The following is a 26690-nucleotide window of genomic DNA, read 5'->3' as shown; positions in this document are numbered from 1 at the left end:
AAATTTTCACAGCAGCTGCTGGCTTTGCTAAAGAGACAAGTGGCATTTTAAAACTGAGATGCTTGTTTGGATGTTGGCCATAATGTTCTGGACAGGACACAAACTAGTTCACTTATGATGGTGAGTTACATAATGCCAATGATATTGTTTTGTCTCAAAATGGTAATAAGAAATTTTGAGTGATAGGAATAGTAATTTTAATTACCTCAAAGGGACTGTGAGCGTCATCTTGCAGTTAACCATTTACTGGGTTAAGTAACTGATTTCTGGGCAAGTGGCATTTCATACTGCTCTGTGTGACCCATAGACATAAATGAGTGGCCAGTTTGATCATTTCTGAGGGGGACCTATTTATCAGGCTAAAACATCCTCACCGGCTTTTCCTTTAGAGTACATAAGAGCTGGAATAAGCTCACTACTTCTCTTCTAGAAGGTGTGGCAAAGACTGCTCCCCACTGCTATATAGCATTGCATATAACCATCAGTGGGACATCATCAGCTGGTTTTGTCAAGTTGTACTGTCTAGAACCCTCTCAGCAAAACTACTAATTATCCTATGCTGTTAGCATGTGATATTAAGAATTGTTTTAGATTTTTCCACAGAGTTACCTTCTTACACCTCTTGGATTACCTTCATTGTTTTCTGTTAGAATTGAATGTCTATGTGAATCCTCATATGCTCTGCTCCTTAGAAATAATGCCAAAGTATCCTGTGGTACCAGCCCCTTTATGTGAGGTGGGACAGAGAGGGAGGATTAGAGCAATTTTTAAAAACTGTTTCTTAAAAGTTTTTAAAGAGAGATGATAGGGAAACCAAGGGAAAAGATATTTTCTGTATAAGCAGAGGTGCTGCTGTAGTTACCTTAACAATACACAACCATGTGTTTTGTCCTCACTGCAGGCTAACCAATAGTCTTTCCAGCATTCACTGTGTGCACATCTGACAGAGTGGCTAACAATCATTTTAGAAAGTGAAATGTGCAAAAGAAATTGGTAGTGTGTCTGTGTGCCTTTATGGAGGAGGAGCAATTCTGAAGGGGGACATACATTATAAAAGAATGAATAGTGTGGAGAGAAAGGGGAGAATTATTCACATATTTGTTACTCAGGATGGCAACAAGGTTGAGCGTGAAGGTCAGCCTAGGTTGGCTATTGCTGAAACGATATGGATGAATAGATATAGTAACATCATATAACTATTTAGGTTACAGGTTAAATAATAATAAATTGGATAATACACAAGAAATAAAATCAAGAATAGAGCAAGCAAGGGGTGCTTTTACGAAAATAAAAAAAAATTATGTAACCGTGGATTTAATTTGAATGTAAGGATCAGAATGACTAAGTGTTAGGTTTTCCCAACCTTGCTTTATGGAAGAAAAAGTTTGACGTTCACCAAATATATGTGTAAGAGGCTTGAGGCTTTTGAAACATGGATGAATAGAAGAATGTTGAAAATATCTTGGGTAGATAGAGCCACGAATTTAGAAGTTCTGTGAAGAATGAATAAAAACATGGAAATTTTAAGAACAATAAAAGAAAGAAAACTGGAATATTTGGGGCTTATGATGAGACATCAGAGGTATCGTCTTCTGCAATTAATATTGCAAGGGAAGATCGAGGGCAGGAGGAGGGCAGGAAGAAGGAAAACATTATGGTCGAAAAACCTTAGAGCGTGATGTGGCAGAAGCACTGCATCGCTATTTAGAGATGTATTGTCAAAAGATCAAGTAGCCTTAATGATAGCTAACCTCCAATAGGAGAAGCAACTAAAGAAGATATGGATGAATTCACGCTTAGAAGCCACAGCTGCAGAAGGTTTCACGGAGAAAGAAGAGGGGAGTTGTTAACCTTCTAGTTAATGTATTACATTAATACAGTTTGTTTATTTATGCATGCATGCCATTTTTACACTGCCTGTAAATAAAACTCATCCCAAGGTGGTTTAGAAAAGTTAAAATACAACACAATTCCATAAAAATTACATTAAAATATTAAAAACAATAAAAAAACAAAAAAGCAACCATAAAAAGACAAAGACGGAGCAACAGGGGCGCAGAGAAATTGGCAAACCCCAAGAGGTAAAAGTCTAAACAATCTTTTCCCCATTTTTAAAAAAGCCATCACAGACATCAGCCAACAGACACTGCCCCCCTGGAGAGCATTCCAGAGCCTGGGGGCAGCAACAGAGAAGACCCTGTCATGTGTGCACAACAATCGAACTTCCCTCGATGTTGGCATTCAGAACAAAGCCCCAACCCCTTCCTGCCAATAAATTGTTGGACGGGCAGAAACCCTTGGGAGCAGGCAGTTCTTCAGATATCCAGGACTCAAACCATTAAGGGTTTTAAAGGTGATAACCAGCACCTTGAATCGGATCAACAAACTGGCAGTCAGTACAGCTTTTTCAAAATAGTGTGATATGCTCCAAAGAATGGTTCCAGATAGAATCTTAGCCACTGCATTCTGCATCAACTGAAGCTTCTGAATATTTGTCAAAGGCAGCCCCACATAAAGCACACTGCAATTATCCAGCTGTGATCTGACTAAGGCATGCGTAACTGTGGCCAGTTCTTCTTCATGGTCTTTGTGCATCTCACTTGGGTTTGTACCTGCACAGAGTCAATCTCTGGATCCTTCTAGAGCTTTACCATGTAAGGAAAAGGGAGGCAGGATGGCTCCCTCTAGCTGATAGCTCACCTTACTCCCTCAGTCTTTTGCTGACCGCTACAGTTGTCCTTGGTCCCAACTCTGTTAGCTCCAACTCAGCTCCCCACGGCTGCGCTAATGGCTTCCGACCAGGGGGCAGAGCCATCGACGTTGAGGAAAGATCTCACAAAAGCCAAGAAGAGGGTGGAGCTTCCTTTGGCACCAACAGGGAACCCCAGCCAAGGCAGCAAAATAGAGTCCCACATTCCAGTGGCACTTCTTCTGATACCCACTCTTGCCCAAGTTGTCAGGGTGGCATGGGAAAAACCAGCTTCAGTTTCTGCAACCTCCAAAAAGCTGGAGAATATGTACAGAATCCAGCAAAAGGGCACGGCCTTTCTATCTAAACATCCCATGCCAAACCCGGTGGTTGCTGAATCCGCCCCTCTACTTGGGGATGGCCACTCTACTTGGGGATCCACACCACATCCCTATCACAACATATCATGAAAGGTCAAGTCCCTCCTTCAGAGACTAGCCATTCAGAGAGTACGCCACAGCAAATCCACAGGATGGAGGACTAAGACCCATCCTCATCCCGAGGAGTGTAAACCGTTTTGTCCGCTACAGGAGTATAGTTATTATCCCTGCTATTTCTTGCATTCTGTTTCCAGGGATGGTTTGCATAAATCCATAGATTTAAAGGATGCTTATTTCCACATCTCCACATGCTTCATATGTTACCGCCTGCTCCTGAGTGTCCCCCCCACTGGAATTTACTGTTGGTTCTTAGACAGCTGATGAAATTTCATTTTGAACCCCTGGCTACTTGTGATTTTAAATTGTTGGCTTTGAAAACCATTTCCCTTGTTGTAATCACTTTGGCCAGGAGAATAAGTGAACTCAGGATGCTGTGTTCGGATGCACCACACCTAATTTTTGTAAAGACAGTCCAATGGCTTGATATCTCCTTTTTGCCTAAGGTAGTGTCCAAATTTCACCTAACACAGGACATTTCTTCCCCTTTCTTCCCCTTGCCTAGCACAAAGAACTGTGTGATCATTCCCTAGATGTTAGGAGATCACTGACCACCTACGTAGACAGGGCACAGATATTTCGTAAGTTGAAGTCACTGTTGGTTTTGTACGCTGAACCCTCCCAGAGTTTATTTTATTTATTTTATTTAACATATTTGTATACCGCCCACTACAGAAGCCTCTAGGCAGTTTACAACAATAAAACAAACCAATAAATTTTAAAACAATTAAAATATATAAAATTGAAATTAGAATAACTATCCATAAAATTTGCTAAACATCTAAAAAGCTTGGCTGAGGAGATGTGCCTTTAGTTATTTCCTAAAGGTCAACAGGGATGGAACAGCTCAAATCGCAGCAGGAAGTGCATTCCACAGTTCTGGGCCAACTTCAGAGAAAGGTCGTCTCTGAGTTTCACCAGATGAAGCCTCAGCGGCACCCTCAGATGAACCTCCCCTGAAGTTCTTAATAGGCAGCAGAGTTAATAATGAAGAAGACATTCTCTTAAATACCCTGGACCCAAGGTATTATAGGTAGTAACCAGCACTTTGTATTTTGCCCGGAAACCTATTGGTAGCCAGTGTAGTTCTTTTAAAACCAGAGTAATATGGTAAGTAAAACTTTATTTCAGTTGTAGACCAGAAATACAACAATATAAAACAAATAAGAAAATAACAATAACAACAACAACAATAATATAATCTCATAAAATCAGTCTCTTCGGGATGTCCCGGAGGCCAATCTGGAAGCAGCATTTTGCACAAATTGCAGTTTCCAGACTATGTACAAAGGTAGCCAGATGTAGAGTGCATTGTCAAGTCTGGAAGTTACCAGCATGTGCACTACTGTCTTAAAGTCATTCACTTCCAAGAAAGGGTGTAGTTGTCAAACCAGCCAAAGCTGATAGGAAGCACTCCTGGCCACCACCTCCACCTGAGGTATCAGAGAGAGGGCTGGGTACAGAAGCACTCCCAAACTGCGAACATGTTCTTTCTGGGGGAGTGTAACCCCATCCAGAACCGGCAGATCTATCCCGTTTCCTGAACTGCAACTTCCTACATTGAGCACTTCAGTCTCAGTTTGTTATCCAGCCCATTACTTCCTCGAGGCAGGCATTAGGGAAGTTATGCCATTGCCTGATGAAGCTGACATGAATAAATCGATTTGGGTGTCGGCAGCATACTGATAACACTCTGCACCAAATCCCCTGATGATCTTTCCCAGCAGTTTCATGTAGATGTTAAAAAAGCATTGGAGACAAAATGGAACCCTGAGGGACACTATACAAGAGCTCTTGCTTCTGAAATCTGCCCGAGAGATATGAGCGGCACCACTGGAAAGCAGTGCCCCCTACACCCAGTCCCCGCAGGCGATCCAGAAGGATACCACAGTTGATGGTATTGAAAGCTGCCGAGAGATCAAAAGGACCAACAGTGTCACACTCCCTCTGTCAATTCCCCTTTGGAGATCATCTGTCAGGCCAACCAAGGCAGTCCCCACCCCATAATCTGCTCAAAATCCAGTTTGAACTGGGTCTAGATAATCTGTTTAATCCAAGACTGCCTGGAGTTGAGAGACCACCACTTTCTCGATCACTTTGGCCAACATGGGAGATTGGAGACAGGCCTATAATTGCCTGACTCTGAGGGGTCCATCGTAGTCTTCTTTAAAAGAGGCATAATAATTGTCACCTTTAAACAAGGAGGCATCCTACCTTCCCTCAGAGAAGCATTTATGATCACAACGAGGCCCTCTCCAACAGTCTCCCTGCTTTATAATATAAGCCGTGTTGGACAAAGGTCAAGAGAACAGGTCATAGGACACACAGTTCCATCCTCAGGAATCACAAACTGAAACTGATCCAATTTAACCACACAAGAAGAGTTGCTGGATACCCCCGCTAAAGACTCTGCGCAAACAATGGAATCCAGGTTAGCTTGAATACAAGAGATTTGAAACAGGCATAGCTGTTTTATCCCAAAGAATTGCTTTGCGCGTCAAGGAGGCCATCTCTCTGGCTTATCAAGTGGCTTCTGAGCCCTTGCCTGCTACTATTCGAACACATTCTACACGGTCGGTGGTGATATTGGTAGCCTTCAACAAGGGTGTCTCATTCACTGACGTATGTAGGGCTGCAACATGGTCACGTCCAACCACTTTAGTCTGACATTATGCACTAGATGTACATTCCAGATCTCAAGCATCATTTGGTAACTCTGTCCTACATTCTGCTCTCCACTAAGTCTTTCTGTGCGGCTGCACCCTCCACCAAGTTAAGATTGCTCGCCATTATCCCAATTTACAGAGATTATGAAGAAGAAAGGCAGGTTTCTTACCTATAACTATAGTTCTTCGAGAGGTCTTCAGTGCATTCCCATGACCCACCCTACCTCCCTGCTGCAGCATGTTGATTAGGCTATCAATGGTTCAGGTAGGCGGTGGTCACTAAGACTGAAGGAATGAGGTGAACTAACAGCTAGAGGGAAACGTTTCCCCACTCTTTTTTCCTTATAAGGTAAAGCTCTAGAAGGATCTGGAAATTGATAGGGATGTGTGGACAGGTCTGGCGGTTCGGGGGTTTGGGATCGAACCGACCCCCTCACCCCGTTCCATCCGGACTGGAACCAAACCCTCTGGACAGGTCTGCAAATTTATTTTTATTTTTTTAAAAAAAAGATTTAAAATACTTGTAGCCCCTTCGGGAGGTTTCTTGTAGGCTGCATGTGTGTGTGTGTCCGCAAAGGTTCCCTCTCCTCCCGCCGGCCTCACAAATCACCACCTTGGCCGGGTAAATGCAGTATTTTCGGCCTTTTTGGGCCTCCATAAAAATGTAATTAATAAATAAATAAAGTCACTCCTGGATACTGTCTCCACCTAAGCAACCAAAAGCAATACCCCCAAGCTGCACACTTGCTCTTTCAAGGGGAGTACAATCCCATTCGGAGTCAGTCAAATCCCCCCATTCCAATTGACTTTCCTGTTGACCAATCACACCTCTGTCCCGTCTGGATTTAACCTCTGTTTGCTAGCCCAAATCCAGTCCATCACCATCTCCAGTACCCCCAGTTTGGTAAATCCCCTGCCTCCCTGGGATCCGATGACAAAGAGAGGTGAGGCTGAGTGTCATCTGCATACTGATGACATTTCAGTCCAAATTTCCTGATGACCTCTCCCAGTGAACAGCATGGGGACAGTGCTTTATCTTGCAGGACCCCATAGGTTGTCCAGACCACAGAGTCAAGCAGAAGTCCCCCTGCACTACCTTTTGGAACCTTCTGTCAAGAAAGGATGAGATTTTATTTTAAGTAGTTTGATTGACAGTGGAGAGAAATAGCTGAGGGCTCTTAATGGTATTAACATTATAATTGCATGACAATAGAATCACCAAATGGCCTGTGAGCAGGAGAAGAAGCCAGGGGCTATAAAGCTCTGACTATTAGAAAGGAATGCACACAATAATTGCAAATACATGGATTTAACTGAAACAAAGGGATAGTAGTTTCTTGAAGCACCAGACACAATACACAAGCAATTGGATATGGAATGCACTCCCTGTTGAAATAAGAACCTCCCCATCTCTGGCAGCTTTTAAAAAGGCACTGAAGACACATTTATTCATCCAGGCTTTTAATTAGTTTTATAGTTTTAATATTTTTAATGTTGGGTTTTAAATGATTTTAATGTTAATGATTTTAGTGTTTAAATTATCTTAATTTTTAAATTGATTTAATGTTTACATGGTTTTAATTGTAAACCGCTCAGAGATGCAAGTTTTGGGAATAGTTTTGGTGGTATAGAAATATGTTAGTCAGATAGATAGATAAATTAATAAATAGCGGTATAACTGAAATTGAAAGCAAATATAACCTTAATAAATAAATGAATTTTTAAAGCATATACAAAAATTTGACAAAGAAAACAAGACTTAAACAAACCTTAATATGGCACATGAAACATGTAGATCAAGTCTGGACAGCTGAGAGAGATGAACTTTGTAAGTTTGAAGATATCACAGTGCCAAGGAATATTTGAGAGCAAAGTCTAGTAAATTAAATATCGGTGAGATCACCATGAACAGTAAGAGGAGAAGCCATCAAGGCAAAAAAGACCCTCTTTGCTTTTGCTGTTTGAATAACTTGCTATTTTTATTGACTTTATGTAAGTTGATGTGGGAGCCTTGTTGGCTGGGAGTTGTGTAAAAGGCTTTTAATAAAATAATACCTTAAGTTATGTATTAATTAGATTTAGTCAATAGTGTTGCAGTAGCCAATAGTCAATGCAGTAGTGTTGGCTGATGCTTTTTTTGGGGGGGGGTATCTCATTTTTCCTCTAAGGAGCTCAGAGTGGTGTGTTGGCACCACAGTCACTGTGTGAAGTGGGAAAGGTGAAGTAATGAAAAATAGTGTTCAGGGCTGCTTACTATGCTTTGTAGCTAAGCAAAGATTTGAAGCTGGTTTCCCCAGATTCAGGCCCAGCTGTTATATCACAACACACTGACACTCTGTATTCCAAGTCAGATTACTTTTTTAAAATAATGTTTGCTTTTACTTATTTATACAGAGAGTGAAAGGGAACATTTGGGGTATTTCATGCAAATAAAGACAGGATTGTCCAAAGAACTTAATCAGTGTATTCGTTACTAAACATGTGGTTGGGATTGAATTGCCTGCCCCTCAAAGCAAGGCCCAGACCATTTTATTAAATCCAGCATTTAGCATTTTAAATGTTAAGTACTTGTTTAGTAAGAAATTGTCGTTACCAATATCTAGTATATGCTGGAGGTTCGTGTGTTTGTGTGTGTGTGTGGGTGGGTGGGTGGGTGGGTGGGTGGCAGGAGAATAGGAGATGGGGGTTTTCCAGAAAAAATTAGAACTGGAAAATTTTCTAGAAAAAATCATCATGCAGATTTCCCCCTTATTCGGGGCAAAAAAATACTGTGCAGATTTCCGCAATGCCCTAAATAGATTGCTAGACCTATCCATTCATTGTTATTAAGGAATTTTATGAAAGAATGTGGAGCATCTGCTGCATCGTTGCTTGAGTGTGGGAAAGGGAATTTTTTTGTCAAACTTCCCTCCCCTCTAAAACCTACTGTTTGTCTCCAGATATGCCCCTGAGGGTTGTGTGACCCTCAGGAACATATTTTGTGGATGTACAGATGACTTGAGAGGGAAGAGGAGATTACTCCTCCCATTCCAAAAGCACAATGGAAGTCCAAAGCCCGTACTACTGCACATGCACAATGCTAATCAGGTTGTCAGCCAGTGAAATTTTAGAAATGGGGAAATTTCCATTCGGGGGGGGGAGTACAGGAGAGCCTCGTTCTTCATGGGGGTTCCATTCCTCGCCTAATGCGAGAAATGGAACAGCAAGTAACGCAGCATTAGGGCTATGGGGAAAGAAGGATTAGGTTCTAAGGTGGAGGGGAAATTTTTTAAGTGGCAAAACGTCCTCAAAATGACCTGAAATGGCAACCAAACAACCTGAAACTCAATGTGGTGTGCTCTGTGGGTCCCCAATGTGCCCAGGAATGCCCTCCAAATAGTGAAATGCCCCCTAAAACTGCAAAAAATCATGGGTGAAAGTCCATTAAAATGAGCCACAAAATGGCTTCTCCTGCCGCCTGCTAGACCCTGTGAAACAAAATGGTGGCTGGAAGTAATCTCCGCAGCCACTTCTGGCCCTCTACAAACCACGGAGAGGTAGGTTTTAACCCCTTTGTATCTGCGGATATGAAAACAGGGTGTCAATGAGACACCCCGCGTATACATGAACAGCAGTTCTGCGAATAGCGAGGTTCTCCTGTATGGAAGATCTTTCTACCCCACAACTCTAACTGGAGGGTATTTGAACATCCGGGGCTAGCTTTATGGAGGGAATACTGCCAGAGAGGAGAGGCTGGAAGAGCTCCAAGTGCACATGTAGTTCTTTGTAACCTAGTGATAGTATTTTGAAATACTGTAATTAGGTGGTTTTGGTAGCTGTCTATGGCATGCTATGTTAGTCAGTTTGGGTTGACGTCTTGATCCATTTCATTCAAGCTTTTGGCCTGGTTTGGGGACTAGGATTCCCTGATAGAATATATTACTGTTGGTTCTGCTTTATCTTTCTGTACCTTTGATTGGCCATGGTATCTTTCTGGATTGTCTGGTTGGGACTGGGGGCATGGCTTTGTGCTACTTCTGGTCCTACAGGAGGGAAGGCTCCAGAATACGATGCTGAGGGTTCAATCTTATCTCCTTGTTCTTTGGCATAATTCCTTAAGGTTGCAATTGTTGCCCTGGTTTTTTAAGATATACACTGAACTGCTGGGAAATCATCTGGATATTTGGGGTGTGATATCACCATTATGCAATGATACCCAGCTCTCTTTCGCTCTTGCTCTCTTTCCCACTGTCAGATTTGAGAAAGGCAGTGGAAATCCTGAATCAGTGCCTGATGGGCTAGATATGGCCTAACAAACGGAAACTTAATGCATCTCTTTGAAATCTACTGTGGGGGGGTCTTAATTTGCATTGAGTATGCGATTGGTGGTTACATGGGGTGAGGCTGCCTTAGCTTTGGCACTTGATATTTGGGACTCCTCCCCCCATCTAGCCCACTCTTTTTTTTGTTTTCAGCAAATTAGTGAAAACTATTTCCTGCAGTATTGATTGACTAATTTGTATATAATCGGGGTTTATATGTTGCATTTTGTCTCTACTATTCTGTTTTTTATGCTGTACTTGATATTGTGATGAGGAGGCGTTTTAAAATTTTATCTGTTGTTAGCTGCTTAAGGGGTTATGCTAAAAAGTGCTGCAGAAAATCCAAAAATAAAAATGATTATAAGTGTGTGTGTCTACGTATGTGTGCAAACACACATGCATCAAATGTAAACATCCATTAAAAACCTTACTTCAACAGTTGTCTTTTACAGACTAGGATACTATATACAGAAAATTTTGATTTTTTTTTAGTTTTGTGTCAGTGAAATATGGATAGAATTCAGGAAAATAAATTCTGCACATTTTCCTTACAGATATGAGCTGCGAATACGATATTTACCGAAAGGATTTCTGAACCAGTTTACTGAAGACAAGCCAACATTAAATTTTTTCTATCAGCAGGTAAATAAGCATACCAGCTTTTTATTTAAATTTCTTTTTGCAGTTCTGAAAGTTAACTTTGATTTGAGGTCAGGAAAGTGGCAATGATACATATAGTCTCTGTTTCCACAGTTCAATGTGATCATTGCAGTCAAGCAAGTTTAGATTCTTTGGGTGTCTTTTTTTTCCTTTTCCAATTTTGATGCAGTTTGCAAATTCTGCAGATGCCAATTCTGTTAATTCTTTTCCAGTGTATGTAGATGTTGCAGTAGGGTAGCTTTGGAAATAGCTTTCCCCAAGATTTTTTCATTATAGTGTGCTAGAAGTAACTTGGAATTATGCTGCCTGAAAGAATCCAGCACACAGGAAATGCTGTGGCTGTAGTAGCTGCTAAAGTCTAAGTTGATTAAAAAGGAGCAGCTTCCCTTGGCTCCTTGGCCCAGCATGCCCTTGCATGTCTACTTCCTCCCTGGGAGGAGAGCTGGTCTTGTGGTAAAGGTAAAGTGTGCTGTCGAGTCGCTGTCGACTCCTGGTGACCACAAAGCCCTGTGGTTGTCTTTGGTAGAATACAGGAGGTGTGGTAGCAAGCATTAATTGTCCCCTTTGCTAAGCAGGGTCCCCCTGATTTGCATTTGAATGGGAGACTACATGCAAGTGCTATAAGATATTCTCCTTAGGGGAAGGGGCCATAGCTCAGTAGAAGAGCACCTGCCTGCTTGCATGCAGAAGGTTCCAAGTTCCTTCCCTGGCATCTCCAAGATAGGGCTAAGAGAGATGCCTGCTACAACCTTGGAGAAGCTGCTGCCAGTCTGCGTAGATGATACTGAACTAGATAGACCAATGGTCTGACTCAGTAGAAGGCAGTAAAAGAACCCCACATGGACTTTTCCAGGAAAAAGTCCTGCCTTTTCCTTGGCTCCTCCTTTTCTCTCCTCCTAGCCATGGTTTCCTCAGGCCCAGCTTTTTCAACCCACTGTTCCTCTTATTTTAGTTGTCTCTTGCCTAGCCTGTCTTAACCTTAAGCAGTACTACTACAGTGACGACAGATAATTTGTATACCACAGTTTACACAGAAGAAAAATAAGAATAAAACACTATGGTGTTTTGTTGGAGCCTCTTAATGTCTCAGTCCTCTGACTGCTCTGAAACATTGACAACATTATTCCTTGAGCAGTTGAAATATTTGAACCAGCTTAGTCAATCTGTGTTAGAGGTTTCACCATCAAAAGTGCGATACAATTATAGACTAGAACCGAGTAGGTTTAGACTTCAAAAATACTGTTTAAAAGCCTCCAGCTGCTACTGTATGTACAACCTGGAAGCCCAAACATTTTACTTTGCTCACTGAATCGTCGATTTAAAGGAATCCTCCTATGCATTTTTCCTTTCCTTCTTGCCTCACTGGTTGAGCGTTTATGCAGCAAAACGTTCTTTACACTTGGCTCTTTTGAAAGCAAAGGAGTGGCAAGATTTTGCCTATATACAAAGAGGCCTTAGGGAGAGTATGAGACCAAAGAGCAACATAAGAAGCAACAGTTCTTTGGTAGACTGAATTTTGGCTGTTGAAAGAATATGTGAATGTGCTCAATAGGAGAAAAACAAATGCCATTAAAATATTTTTATGATGTAACAAGCATCAGCCTTAAATTTGACAAGGTAGCGATATTGAAATAACGTCAACAATAGTTGACAAAAAAGGTTGCTTGATTACTGTGGTTATGGTAATGAATAGCAGAGTCTGTTCAACATAACTGACGGTAGAATGAAGGAGATTAATATTTTCCCATTACTTAAAGTGTGGCAGCTGATGGGCACTAGGGCTAGGGGTGCGGAGGGGAGCCTAGTCACTAAGGCAGGAGCTTCTTCCCCATCATTCATTCCTCTATGCTGGTGGAGGGGAAGTCTGCTGACCTAGAGGAAAGCAGGGAGGGAGGCAGGGACCAAAAGAAGAAGTCAGAGGGCAGCAGAAAGCAGGGCAAAAGGAAGAAATCAGAAAGTGGGGAGGTAGCAGAAACCAGAAAGGGTGGAGGCAGCAGGAAGTAGGGGGCAGAAGGGGGAGGGGGAGAGAAGGCAGGGGCCAAGAGGCAGAAGGGAGGGGGAGAGAAGGCAGAGAACAGACTGGTAGAGAAAGTCGAACTTACCAATACAGGCAGTCAGCAAATCCTCGAAAGCATAGGGCTTCCTTCCTTGCTCTTATTGGCTGGAACAGCCTGCCAGTCAAGCTGTTCCAGCCAGTCTGATTCCTAGGGGGCATCTGCCTGGCATCGACCACTCCAGGATACGCCCCTGAAGCCACCAGGAAGTGTATGTTTTACCCATTTTTTAGTTCCTGGAGTGGTTGATGCCACAGGCTGATGCACCCCTAGGAATCAGACTAGCTGAAACAGCTTGCTAATCAAGCTGTTCCAGCCAGTTAGACCAAGGAAGGAAGCAATTGGCAAGGAGGAGGGGCTGGAGTAAGCCCTGTGCTTTGGAAGAGTTGCTGGCTGCCTGTACTGGTAAGTTTGAGTTTCTCTGCTTGTTTGTGTGTTTTGTTGGTTGGTGGGCGGGCGGGAGGCATAGCCCCTCTTGCCCTAACTGATGAGCCCCCTCTGGCTTTGGCTCACCATCTTTCAGTGTGGAGATGGAAACTTTTGATTGCATTCAGATGAAGAGAAAATGCAGTTAGATAATTTACAAGACAGTTTCCCCACTATACATCATTTCATTATGGCACTAACAAATGGGAATTTGTGAAGTTAATATTTATCTCTGCCTATTAATATTATACGACTTACGTTAGGCCATTTTAAACATCCATGAGACTGTCCTCTTGGAATGCACATGGGTCCCCATGTAGCGGTAAGAGCAGACAGGCATTTTGTTGGGATTGTTTGCGTCACACTGTGGTGGGAGACCTCCTAGGAATCTTATGCATACTGCCTTGAAATCCTCATTGGAAGAAAGGCAAGATATAAATATGATAAATAAGTAATAAAACAATTACTGCACAAGAAAATACTTCACAGCTTCAGCTTTTCTATAGATTTGTTGTTCTATAACCTGTCACATGGAAATCCCCCCCCTCCAAGACCTCAAATCCTGTCACATAATGTGGGCGGGATTAACTGCCGGATCTGTTTGGAGATATCCCTGTCTTAAAGGTTATCATTCTCACCTCCATTAAATTCCTTCCCAAAGACTACCAAACCACCTAGCCATCTTTCAGTCATTTTTCTCCTTGGTACTCTTTAAAATTATATATATTTTTTAAAGGCCTGTCCTTATAACAAGGGCATATAGTTTATATCCTGCAATTGTATGCAAGTGCAGTGAAAGGTATTGTGGACAGAATTCAGCATCTTGAGAAACATTATTTATTTATTTGATTTATTTATTTCATCAAATTTATATACCAGCCAAACTTTAGTCTCTGGGGCAGTTAACAGTTAGATAAAACAATTTAAACACATATAAATATTTAAAACAATTCAACAATTTAAAATCAACCACAAGTTTTAAAAAGCTGAAAAAGTTTGGGTGAAAAGATGGATTTTCAGATGTTTCTTAAAAATAGCCAGAGATGAGGAGGGTCGTATCTTAGTAGAGAGCTCATTCTATAATCTCGGGGCAGCAACCAAGAAGACCTGTCTCTGTGTAGCCACCAGATGAGTTGGTGGTAACTGGAGACAGACGCCCTCAAATGACCTCAATGGGCAGTGGGACTCATAGTGAAGAAGACACTCTCTTAAACACCCAGGGCCTAAGCCGTTTAGGGCCTTATAAGTTAGAAACAGCACTTTGTATTTTGCCTGGAAACCTATTGACAGCCAGTGTAACTCTATCAGCAAGGGAGTAATGTGGTCTCTCCGATGTGACCCAGAGACCAGTACCTGGCTGACGCATGCTGAACCAACTGAAGTTTCCGGACTGTGTTCAAAGGCAGCTCCACGTAGAATGCATTACAGAAGTTAAGTCTGGAGGTTACCAACAAATGTACCACTGTTTTGAGGTCATTGATCTCAAGAAACGGGCGCAGCTGGTGTATCAGCTGAAGCTGATAGAAAGCACTTCTGGCCACCACTTCAACCTGAGAAAGCAGGGAGAGGTGTGGCTCTAGAAGTACTCCTAGACTGCAAACCTGTTCCTTTTGGGGAAGTGTGACCCCATCTAGAACAAGTAGATCAAAATTGTTTCTAGAGTTCTGACCGCGCACAGTAAGTACCTCTGTCTTATCTGGATTTAGCTTCAGTTTATTCTCCCTTATCCAGCCCATTACTGCTTCCAGGCAGGCATTTTGGGAGGATTTGCCAACTCCTAAAGAAGTTGACATGGAGAAGTACATCTGGGTGTCATCAGCATACTGATAACACTCAGCTCCAAATCCCCTGATAATCTCTCCCAGCTGTTTCATGTAGATGTACAGAGCCTTGAGGGATGCCATACTTGAGCTCATATCTTGAAGAGCAACTGTCTCCAATCGACACCATCTGGAATCAGTCTGAGAGGTAGGAGCAGAACCACCCTCAACACTCTTAGATGTTCCAGAAGGATACTATGGTCGATAGTATTAAAAGCTGCTGAGAGATCCAAAAGGTCCAACAGAGTCACACTTTGTCTGTCAATTCCCAATTGGAGATCATCCATCAGGCCAACCAAGGCAGTCCCTGAAAACCAGTTTGAAATGGGTCTAGATAATCAGTTTCCTCCAAGACCGCCTGGAGCTGAGAGGCCACCACCCTCTCAATTACCTTGCCCAGCCATGGGAGGTTGGAATCAGGCCTGTAGTTGCTCAACTCTGGGATCTAACGCAGGCTTCTTTAAAAGAGGTCTAATAATTGCCTACTTAAGACAAGGTGACGTCCTGTCCTCCCTCAGAGAAGCATTTATTATTTTCACCAGGCCACCTACAACAGCTTCCTTGCTAGATACAACAAGCCATGTTGGACAAGGTTCAAGAGAACAAGTGATAGGCCTCACCGCTCCAAGCAGCTTATCCACATCCTCAGGAGTCACAAACTGAAAGTTCAATTCCAGTCGAATCGCATAAGAGGAGTTTTATTTATTTTATTTATTTTATTGTTAAATTTATATACCGCCTTTCATTAAAGCAATCCCAAGACCAGTTTACAGCAAAATTTTTTAACACAAGATGCTAAAAAAGACACAATTAAAATATTAAGTGGGGAAAAAGTATTAAACAAATCTGATTAAAAAATTTAAAACAAAAAGCATAAAAGCAATAAAGATTATAAAGAGCAGCAGCAGAGAATCAAATAAATGCCTGGGCAAAAAGCCGAGATTTTACATTTTTTCTAAAAGCTGTGATGGAAACTGAGGAGCGAATAGCCACCGGGAGAGCATTCCAGAGTCTGGGGGCAGCAACAGAGAAGGCCCTGTCCCGCTCCCTCATTGTCGGCACCCGGAGCAGAGCCCCCTCAGATGATCTTGTCAAGCGGGCAGCAACCCTTGGGAGCAGGCGGTCCCTCAGGTATCCCGGGCCAAAACCGTTTAGGGCTTTAAAGGTCAAAACCAGCACCTTGAATTGGACCCAGAAACAAAGTGGTAGCCAGTGCAGCTCTTTCAAAATGGGTGTGATGTGCTCCCACTGGGGAGCTCCAGATCAAACCCTAGCTGCCGTATTTTGCACTAGCTGCAGTTTCCAGATGTTCTTCAAGGGCATCCCCACGTAGAGCGCATTACAGTAATCCAGCCTTGACGTGACTAAGGCATGGGTAACTGGCCAGATCTGTCTTCTCGAGAAAGGGATGCAGCTGGCGCACTAGCCGAAGCCGTGCAAAGGCACCCCTGGCTACCGCCTCCACCTGAGCTTCCAAAAGCAGAGTGTCAAGGTCTGGCCAAATGCCAAGGAAGTTCACGGCTTGGCTGAACGCTGTCGACTGAATGACGTACGTTGTTTTTCAGCAAGGAGTAGACGGCTTGTGACAGGATTTATAGTGGAAGCTGATAGCTCCCAGCTGGCAATAATTCACGGCTTATCAGCCTTCAGCAAGAGGCGTTTGCTTCTTCTAATAGATTCTAATTGCGTCCTGCGTTTAGTGTGCCTGCGTTGTTGTGGTGTCAGTATTTCATTGCATAGTTGTTCTTCCTATTGGTCCCTCACGCCTTCTGCTGACTCAGGTTGCTGTGCCTGCTCTAAATCATTAGTTGGATCTACCACAGCCGTTTCATGAATGCTGACAGCCGGGCCCTGCCCCTCAGACACTCCTGAATCGGCAGGAAAGTTGACAGCTTCCCCTTCCTCCTCGCTGTCGGAGCTTGAGGGCATGACACTGAGCCAGGTCCAGTAATACCCCCAAGCTGCGTACTTGTTCCTTCAAGGGGAGTGCAACCCCATCCAGAACCGGTAAAATCTCCTCATCCCGATTGGTTCTCCTACTGACCAACATTACCTCCGTCTTGTATGGATTTAATTTCAGTTTATTAGCCCACATCCAACCCATCACGGCCTCCAGCCCCCGATTCTAGACATCCACCGCCTCCCTAGGATCAGGTGACAAGGAGAGATAGAGCTGAGTGTCATCCGCATATTGCTGTCAACTCAGTCCAAGACCCCAGATGAGCTCTCCCAGGGGTTTCATGTAGATGTTAAACAGCATGGGGGACCAGACCAAACCCTGCGAGACCCCACAGGCCAATGGCCATGGAGCCGAGCAGTAGTCCCCCAGCACCACCTTCTGGACCCTCCATCCAAGAAAGGACCGGAACCACTGCATTCCCATACTCGAGAGGCGGCCCAGAAGGATACCATGGTCGATGTTATCGAACACCACCGAGAGGTCCAGCAGAACCAACAGGGACGCACTCCCCCTGTCTTGTTCCTGGCATAGGTCATCCACTAGAGCGACCAAGGTAGTCTCAGTCCCATATCCGGGGCGGAAGCCAGATTGAAAAGGGTCCAGATAATCCATATCATCCAAGACCCTCTGCAGCTGGGACGCCACCACACGCTCTATCACCTTGCCCAAAAAGGGCAGGTTAGAGACCGGTCTATAGTTGTTCAGGTTGGAGGAATCAAGGGAGAGCTTTTTTAATAATGGTCTCACCATCGCCTGTTTGAGGCACGTTGGCATCTTGCCCTCCCTTAATGAGGCATTGATAATCACCTCCAACCACTACCTGCCCCCTCTCTGGTAGGGAGTTGGTGGACACCTCTAGTTCAGACATCAAATTAATTGTGGAGTCACCATCTAAGCTGGCTCAAATCCGAGAGATTTTATCTGCAAAAAATAATTTAAACACATCACAGCGGGTAACGGATGATTCCAAATTCTGGTTCAAGGGAAGCGGGGGCAGATACTACCCCCCTCACAACCCTGAACAACTCCGCTGGACGTGAACTCGCAGAGGCAATACGGGCAGAAAAGAACCGCTTCTGTGCTGCACGTATTGCCTGAGCATAGATAGATCTTTAAATGTGCCATATATTGCAATCTGCCAGACTCAAGTCGAGTCTTTCTCCACTTGCGCTCCAGTCGACTACCTTGCCGCTTCAGCCCCCGTAGATCTTCCGTATACCAAGGGGCCAATTTTGAAGCGTGTCGGAGGGGAAGCTATAGCACTAAATGTACTGTATAGTATTTAGACGCTAAATAAATAGTATTTAGTCACTATAGCGGTATAGCAATGCTTGAAAAGTGAGTGGACACAGAGCCTGGTGGAATAAGAAAGTAGAGGGGCTGAACGAGATTTTCTTTAAATACATTTTATGCAAAATAGGCAAAGGTGGCTTTTTAAAAATACTTCTTGAGGGTTTTTTAATACCGTACTGTAATTATGAATCTATTGTAGTTTGATGTTATTAACTGCCTTTGTTTTTAATTTGTGTTTGTATTTGTGCTTGTTAGCCGCTTTAGATATTTTGTTGCTGAAAGGCAGGATATAAACGTTGAAAACTGAAAAAATCTTATTATTTCAAAAAGCATTACTTAAGTGATTGAGTATGCTTTCTGTAGTAGAGGATTCAGTCATCCATTTTGTTGCTTTTAAACTGTTCTTATCATTTGTGGTGCACTTTTAAATCAATTTTTACTATGAACCACTCTGAGACCTTGTTGGAAAAGAAATTTCCAACCTCAGAAATTTACTAAAGGGCATGCTTCACAAAGACTACACAATTTGTGCTACTTTGAAAGAAACATTTTAAAATTTATTCTTGGTACATTGTTTATGCAGTATATAAAGCCCTTTTTGTAACTTAGTTGGCAGGTTAATTGAACAGGGCCTATATCAGTTCTGTGTGCTGCACAGTGTCAAGCATGCTCTTAGTGCTAAATAAATGTTTACTAGTAATGTGACTTGTTGGTGCAGAGGATTAGGACTATCATACAGGACTTCTCTGTTCCTACAATAAGGCTGATGAATACTAACTGAAGTGGTGGAAGGTTTCATCCAGCAATTTTGCATGGTTTCTTTTGAAGCATTACAGTGATAGGATGGGTATGCAGCTGCTTCCTGTAGCATCAATTTGCTTGTTATGGACAGAGGTTATCACGCCAAGCCAGTGGCGTGATAATGCAGCAAATCCCTTGTTGTTTTTATTCTTTAATGAAATTACTTCCATGGCTGCTCGCAAACAATTCTGAGTATGTCTGGGTCTGCTACACTCACTGAGATAACTGCACTCTTGCAAGTCAGGATGTTTTCCTTTGCCTTTCCTCTCCCCAAAGCCCTGCTTTGTTGCTGTAAGTTCCATCTGATCTGTGTGTTACTGCATCAGTGATTTGCCTTTTCTTCTGACTTTCAGGAGAAATAGAGGAAGCTGTTGGGGGGTTGTGTTTTATTGCTAAATGCCCTTTAAGTTGTTGCAGCTTCTAACTTCTTTTTCTTGACTCACCTTGGCTTCATGAGGAGATGAGTGATCACATGAGGAATGTAGCAGACTTCGGGTTGACTGTGCATATACAGGTGACCTAATTAGGCATTAGTCTCTCATAGCTCTTGTCATTTAAAAATAGGTGATCTAGAATGAATTACTTCAGGCACATGAATTTTGAAAGTTTGAATTGATTAGAGAATAATTTAGTTTTGACTTGCTTAAAAACAAACAAACCATGGATTTGAAGATTTGTTAGTCTACTAAGAATTTTTGTTGGATGTTCCAACCTCTTTGCACCTTGGCAGGTTAGAACATAAGAACAGTCCTGCTGGATCAGGCCCAAGGCCCGTCTAGTCCAGCATCCTGTTTCGCACAGTGGCCCACCAGATGCCGCTGGAAGCCACAGACAGGAGTTGAGGGCGTTCCCTCTCTCCTGCCATTACTCCCCTGCAACTGGTACTCAGAGGTTCTGTCAGTTAAAGTGTGCCATCAAGTTGATTTTGACTCCTGGTGCCCACAGAGCTCTGTGGTTTTCTTTGGTAGAATACAGGAGGGGTTTACCATTGCCTCCTCCTGCGCAGTATGAGATGATGCCTTTCAGCATCTTCCTATATCGCTGCTGCCCGGTATAGTACCAGCGGGGATTTGAACCGGCAGCCTTCTGCTTGTTAGTCAAGCACTTCCCCACTGTGACACTTAAGGTGAATAACTTTTAATCTGGTTTACATGTAGAGTTTATATAGACAGGATGACTTATGTAGTGGTAGTATGAGCTGGGAATCTCCCAATGCAAATGTCAACTCAGTTAAGAACTCGCTATGTGGATTTTAGGCATATCTGCACTACAAACTCATGTCAGTTTTTCACTACTTTAGCTTGCGTGGCTCCCAATATTTTTATTTATTTGTTTGTTTGTTTGTTTGTTTGATTTATATACCGCCCTTCCAAAATGACTCAGGGCGGTTTACAATTAAAACAAACCACTAAAACAGTAAAGAGCTAAAAACAAATTAAAAACAATATAACAACAATTAACAATTTAAAAACATTTTAAAACAACAATTAAACAATTACAGTGATTAAAAGCCCCAAAATCGGGTTAGAATATTAAAACAGATTTTAAAACCATGGAAAGCCAGGCCAAACAAATACGTTTTAAGGGCTCTCCTGAAGGCTAATAGAGAATTCAAGTTGTGGATTTCCACAGGGAGCGCATTCCATAGCCCCGGAGCAGCTATAGAGAAGTCCCGCCTCTGAGTTGCCACCAGACAAGCTGGTGGTAGCTGGAGACGAACCTCCTCAGATGACCTTAATGTGCGGTGGGGATCATGCAGAAGAAGGCTCTCTCTAAGGTAATATGCAATCCTGAGAATTTGGTAGGCGTGGTGAGGCTGCTGAGGATTCTGTGAGAGATTGCTAGGCTAATCTTAAATTACAGTTTCCACTGTTTTGAGAAAATGAATTCCTATTAGGTGAGTTTAAATCACTGGTATAGAAGTTTTGTTTTATTTATCAAACATATCATATCTCTGGGTGTTTTATGACAAAACAAACAAACAAACAAACAGAAAAAGTTAAAACATTAGTTAAAATAAATGACAACAGAAAACTTAAAACATTAGTTAAAACAAAATAAATGATATAGTAGAAGTTAAAACACTACAACAATTTAAATTTTAAAACAACATTTTAAAATGTTAAAACTGTTAAAACAATATTTAATTAAAAGCTTGGGTGAATAGATGCATCTTTAAAGACTATTTAAAAGTTGTCAGAGATGGGGAGGCTCTTACTTCAGCAGGGAGTGCTTTCCAAATATATGCCTGTAAGAAAGCCAATATCTCCTTCGTCTTCAGCCCCTCGTCTACAGTATGGGAAAAATAATGTGGAAAAGGTTACTGAATGGACACAAATGTCTTGGAATACTCAAAAACCTCTACGTGGTTGTTGTTGGGCTTATTATTATAATTGCTGCTATTGTTCCATGATATAGTGAAGGAAGTCAGAAGCTTCAAGCTCGTGTAGGGATGTGCAGAATGTTTCGATGGTGAAATAGGCTATTTCAGGTATTTTATTTTTATTTATTTGTCATTTTTGGCATTTATATACCACTTTTCAGGCAATAGAGTCACACTCCCTCTGTAAGATCCTAATTGGAGATAATCCATCAGGCTGTCCAAGGCAGTCTGCATCCCATAGCTTGCTCGAAAGCCAGTTTGAAATGGACCTAGATAATCAGTTCCATCCAAGACTGTTGGGAGCTAGGAGGCCACCACCCTCTCAATTACCTTGCCCAGCCATGGAAGTTTGGAGACAGGCCTATAGCCTATAGTTGCTTAATTCTGAGGTATCCAATGCAGGCTTCTTCAGAAGTTGTCTAATGATTGCCTCCTTAAGACAAGGAAGCATCTTGCCTTTCCTCAGGGAAGCATTTTTAATATCTACCAGGCCTTCTACAACAACCCCCACTTGCCATGCTGGACAAGGGTCAAGAGAACAGGTGCTAGGCCGCACTGTTCCAAGTAGTTTGTCTGCATTCTCAGGGGTCAAACTGAAACTGATTCAATCTAACTACATGAGGAGTTGCAGGACATGTCCACATCAGACACTGCAGTCATTGTGGGATCTAAGTTGGCCTGAATACGAGAGATTTTATCCACAAAAAACTCATTACAAACATCACAGCGGGTAATTGATGGTTCCAAATACTGATTCAAGGGAGGAGGGACATGGCCCTTTCACTACCCTGAACAACTCCGCTGGACATGAGCTTGCAGGTAGAAAACAGGCACAAAACAAAAGAATAGCTTCTTTGCCATACATATTGACTGAAGCATATTGAAGCATAGATCTTCAAATGTGCTTTGTGTTGTATTCTGATTTGAGTTGAGTATTTCTTCACTTGTGCACCAGCTGTTTATCTTGCCACTTCAGCTCCGGTAGTTCTTTCATATACCATGGGGCCAATTTTAAGCAGGTTGGAGAGGACGCTTAGGAGTGGTCATGTCTACTGTCCTGGTGAGTTTGCTGTTCCAATTCTCCACCAAGGCATCAACGGGATAACCAGCAGAGCCAATACTATGCCCTTCCGTCTTCTTGGAATCATATTTGATCCAATAACCTTCTTGGGCAGACCATCCTGATAGGCCCCTCATCCCTGCAGAGGTGGGGAGTAATTGCAAGTTCAGCCTTAACCCAATGGTGGTCCATCCATGACAATGGGAAAATCACAGGCGTCCCCACCCACGGAACACCACCTTGATCAGAGTGAAGGCCAGATCAAGCATGTGGCCTGCATCATGCGTCATTACCAAGACCACTTGGGATAGGCCCATAGTAGTCATGGCTGCTATGAAGTCCTGAGCTGCCCCATACAAATTGTTCCTGAAGTGAACATTGAAGTTCCCCACCACCACAAGCCTGGGATACTCTAATGCCAAGGCCGAGACAAGTCCATTAGCTCAGTTAGGGACTCTGTTGGGCAGCAGGGTGATCGATACTACAACAAAAGTCCCAGTCAATCTCTGATCCCCAAACTTAAGTGCACACATTTGATATAGTCAGACACTTCAACAGGGATCCTGGTAGGGGAGATGTTGTTCTTATAGACCACAGCCACTCCATATCCCCACCCATATCCCTTCACCTGCTCCTCAGAGTACCCTGGAGGGAGAATCTGGGACCAGACTGAGCCATCAGCCTCCTCCAGCCAAGTCTCTGTGATAGATACCATGTTGGCCCCTTCATCCATAATCAAATCATGGATGATTTCTGAGTAATTTTGGAATGACCTAGCATTACATAGGAGCAAAGTGAAGCTATGTGGGTAGTTGACACTGCTCCCTGAAATCTAAGAGCTGACAGAAGAGCTGGAAAGGGAAGCAGCAATTAAATTTCTGATTTCCCTCCTCCTGTAAATGCTTGCTGACTTGCCGGTGTTACTTCTCCTATCCCCACCACCACCACCACCGGATCGCAAGCTCATAATCAATGGATATGCCCCCTGTCTCCCCATCTCCATTCACACCTAAACATATTATAAACCATCTCACCCAAGCTTTCAGAATAGCTTCTCACATGTACATTCCTGGGCCAGGGGGACTGGCCCTCACTCTTACTATTCCCCGAAGTGACTCCCCCAAAGGGGCCAGTATTGTAGCTGGTCACCTCTCCCTGCAGTTTTGATGCCCTATAAACCTTTAACCAGGGGTTCTTGAACTTAGGTCCCCAGATGTTGTTGGACTACAGCTTCCATCATTCTTGGCCACAATGGCCAGAGGCCATTGTGAAAGGGATTGAAAATAAAACTGCTATTGTCACAATGTGTCATGGCTCAGACTTCGGAATCAGAAGACTCAGAACAGGAAGACTCGCCTGCTAGTGAGCCACAGCAGCAAGATTTGGCAGAGAAACCAGACTCGGGACCTGAGGATTCTCAACAGCTGCCAGACTTGAATTCTGATGTGGAAGAGCCTGGGATTCCACCTATAGTGAGACGAAGTATCAAGAGGCAGGCTCAGAGGGACTCACGCAGGTGCAGGAGATAACAGGGAAGAAAGCCAAACTGCTGACTCAGGGAAGCCTGATTGGTTCCTGGTTCTGTTGAGCCTTATATATTAAACAGTCTCTCATGGCTGAGTTGCTGTTTGCAACTTCGCTGGTAGCAGATACTGTGCTCTTGGAATTATATCTCTTCCGTGTTCCAGTTTATCTTGTCTGTACTTCCCTGTATTGTTCCCTTAATTCCTTGTTCTGTGTCCTTCGCTTGTTTCATTCCCTGTTCTGTCTTTTCTTCCACTTATTACTCAGTTATTGTTGGGGGTGGTGGTACCTAGTTTCAGTTCAGGGGACTTAATTCATTTGACTGTTTTCTTTGCGAGCCTTTTATTTTCCTTCATCCAGTTTCGTTGCTGCTTTCTGTTTACTCTCTCTCTGGGGGTTGTAAATCCCGTAGGGATAGCCGGGATAGCAGTTCATGACACAATGCCCTTACACAAATCTATGGTGTGGCCACATTTGGAGTACTGTTTACAGTTCTGATCACTGTATCTCAAGAAGGAGCCAGCAAGGCGTAGTGGCTAGACTGTTGGACTAGGACTGGGAAGGCCCAATTTCAAATCCCCATTCAGCCGTGAAGCTCACTGTGTGACTCTGGGCCAGTCATTTCTCTCTGAGCCTAACATTTCTCAGAATCACAAGGTTGTTGTGAGGATAAACATAACCATGCCCATGCTCCGGGCTCCTTGGAAAAAGAATGGGATATAAATGTAGGAAGGAAGGAAGGAAATTAGAGTTGGAAAAGGTACAGAAGACTGCAACCAAGATGATCAGGGGCTTAGAACGCCACCTGTATGAGTCAAGGCTACACCACCTGGGGCTTTTTAGCTCAGAAAAAGACAACTAAGGGGAGACATGATAGGGGTCTGTAAAATTTCATGGTGTCAAGAGAGAATCGATGGGGGGGGAGGAAACACTTGCATAACACTCCCATGGCCATCCCATGAAACTGAATGCCAGAACATTTAGACAATGGGAAGTACAGTACTTTTCCACAATTAACCTATGGAATTCTCAGCAACAGGATGTGGTGACAGACACCAGCCTGAATGGGTTTAAGAATGGCTTAAACAAATTCATGGAGGACAGGTCTATCAATGACTGCTAGTTTGGTTTATTTATTCATTCAACATATCTGTATAATGCCCACTACCGAAGTCTCTAGTTGGTTTACAGCAATAAAACAAACGAAGAAATTTTAACAAAACACATTAAAAATCAAATTAAAATACCCATTAAAAACTACCATAAAGCTAAAAAGCTTGGCAGAAAAGATGTCTTTAGTTGTTTCCTAAAAGCCAACAGGGATGGAGCAGTTCTAATCACAGCAGGAAGTGCATTCCACAACCCTGGGGCAACTATAGAGAAGGCTTGCCTTTGAGTCTGGCAACACCCTCAGATGAACCTCCACTGAAGATCTTAATAGGTGTCTGGGTTCATAACGAAGAAGGCATTTGTTCTCCAAAGTTCCCTGGGCACAAGCCATTGAGGACTTTTTAGGTAATAACCAGCACTTTGTATTTTGTCCAGAAACTTATTGGTAGCCAGTGTAATTCTTTTAAAACCAGGGTAATATGGTCTCTTCAGGATATCCTGGAGACAGATCTGGCAGAGGCATTCTGTACCAGTTGGAGTTTCTGGACTACGTACAAAGGCAGACTACTGCAAGTACATTGCAGTAGTCACGCCTGGAGGTCACCAGCGTGTGCACCACTGTCTTAGGATCACTTTCCAGGAAAGGGTGCAGCTGGTGAACCAACCAAAGCTGATAGAAAGCACTCATGGCTACCATCTCCACTTGAGATATCAGAGAGAGGATTGAATCCTGAAGTACTCCCAAACTGTGAACCTTTTCCTTCTGGGGGATTGTAACCCCATCCAGAACCGGCAGATTTATCCCATGTCCTGAACTTCAGCTTCCTGCAATGAGCACCTCCGTCTTGTTTTGATTGAGTCTGTTTGTTATTCCTCATCCAGCCCATTACTGCCTTGAGGCAGGCATTTAGGGAAGTTATGCCATTGCCTAATGAAGCTTACATGGAGAAATAGATTTGGGTGTCATCAGTGTACTAAAAACACCCTGCACCAAATCCTCTAATGATCTCTCCTAGTGTTTTCATGTAGATGTTAAAAAACATTGGAGACAAAATGGAGCTCAGAGGGATACTATACCAAAGCTCTCGCTTCATAGAGCAGCAGTTTCCAAGTGACACCTTCTGAAACCTGTTTGAGGTATGAGCAGAACCACTGCAAAGCAGTGCCCCCTTTTCCCAGTCCCCATGAGCGATCTAGAAGGATACCATGGTTGATGCTATCAAAAGCCACTGAGAGATCCAACAGGACCAACAGAGTGATACTCCCTCTGTCAATTCCTCTTTTATTGGTTATAAGCCACCTCCAGTCTAAAAGGCAAGATGCCTCTGAATACCAGTTGCAGGTGGAGTAACAGCAGGAGAAGGGGCACACCTTCATCTCTTGCCTGTGGGCTTCCCAGAGGCATCTGGTGGGCCACTGTGTGAAACAGGATGCTTGACTGGATGG

General features: G+C 43.1%; 1 protein-coding gene across 7 annotated transcripts in view; it reads left to right on the top strand.

Annotated features, from left to right (window-relative positions):
- PTK2 (protein tyrosine kinase 2) overlaps nucleotides 1-26690 on the top strand; it is a 358217-nt gene that overhangs the window by 175055 nt on the left and 156472 nt on the right. For all 7 annotated transcript variants that reach the window (XM_053243262.1, XM_053243261.1, XM_053243260.1 and 4 more), the window contains one exon: nucleotides 10708-10795. In XM_053243262.1, the coding sequence (XP_053099237.1) occupies nucleotides 10708-10795 (88 nt within the window). The remainder of the gene's footprint in view (nucleotides 1-10707; nucleotides 10796-26690) is intronic.

Source organism: Hemicordylus capensis, chromosome 4 (genome assembly GCF_027244095.1).
Source record: "Hemicordylus capensis ecotype Gifberg chromosome 4, rHemCap1.1.pri, whole genome shotgun sequence".
NCBI classification, from domain to species: domain Eukaryota; kingdom Metazoa; phylum Chordata; class Lepidosauria; order Squamata; family Cordylidae; genus Hemicordylus; species Hemicordylus capensis.
The sequence above is the reverse complement of the archived record's forward strand: the minus strand, read 5'-3'. Positions and strand labels throughout refer to the sequence as shown.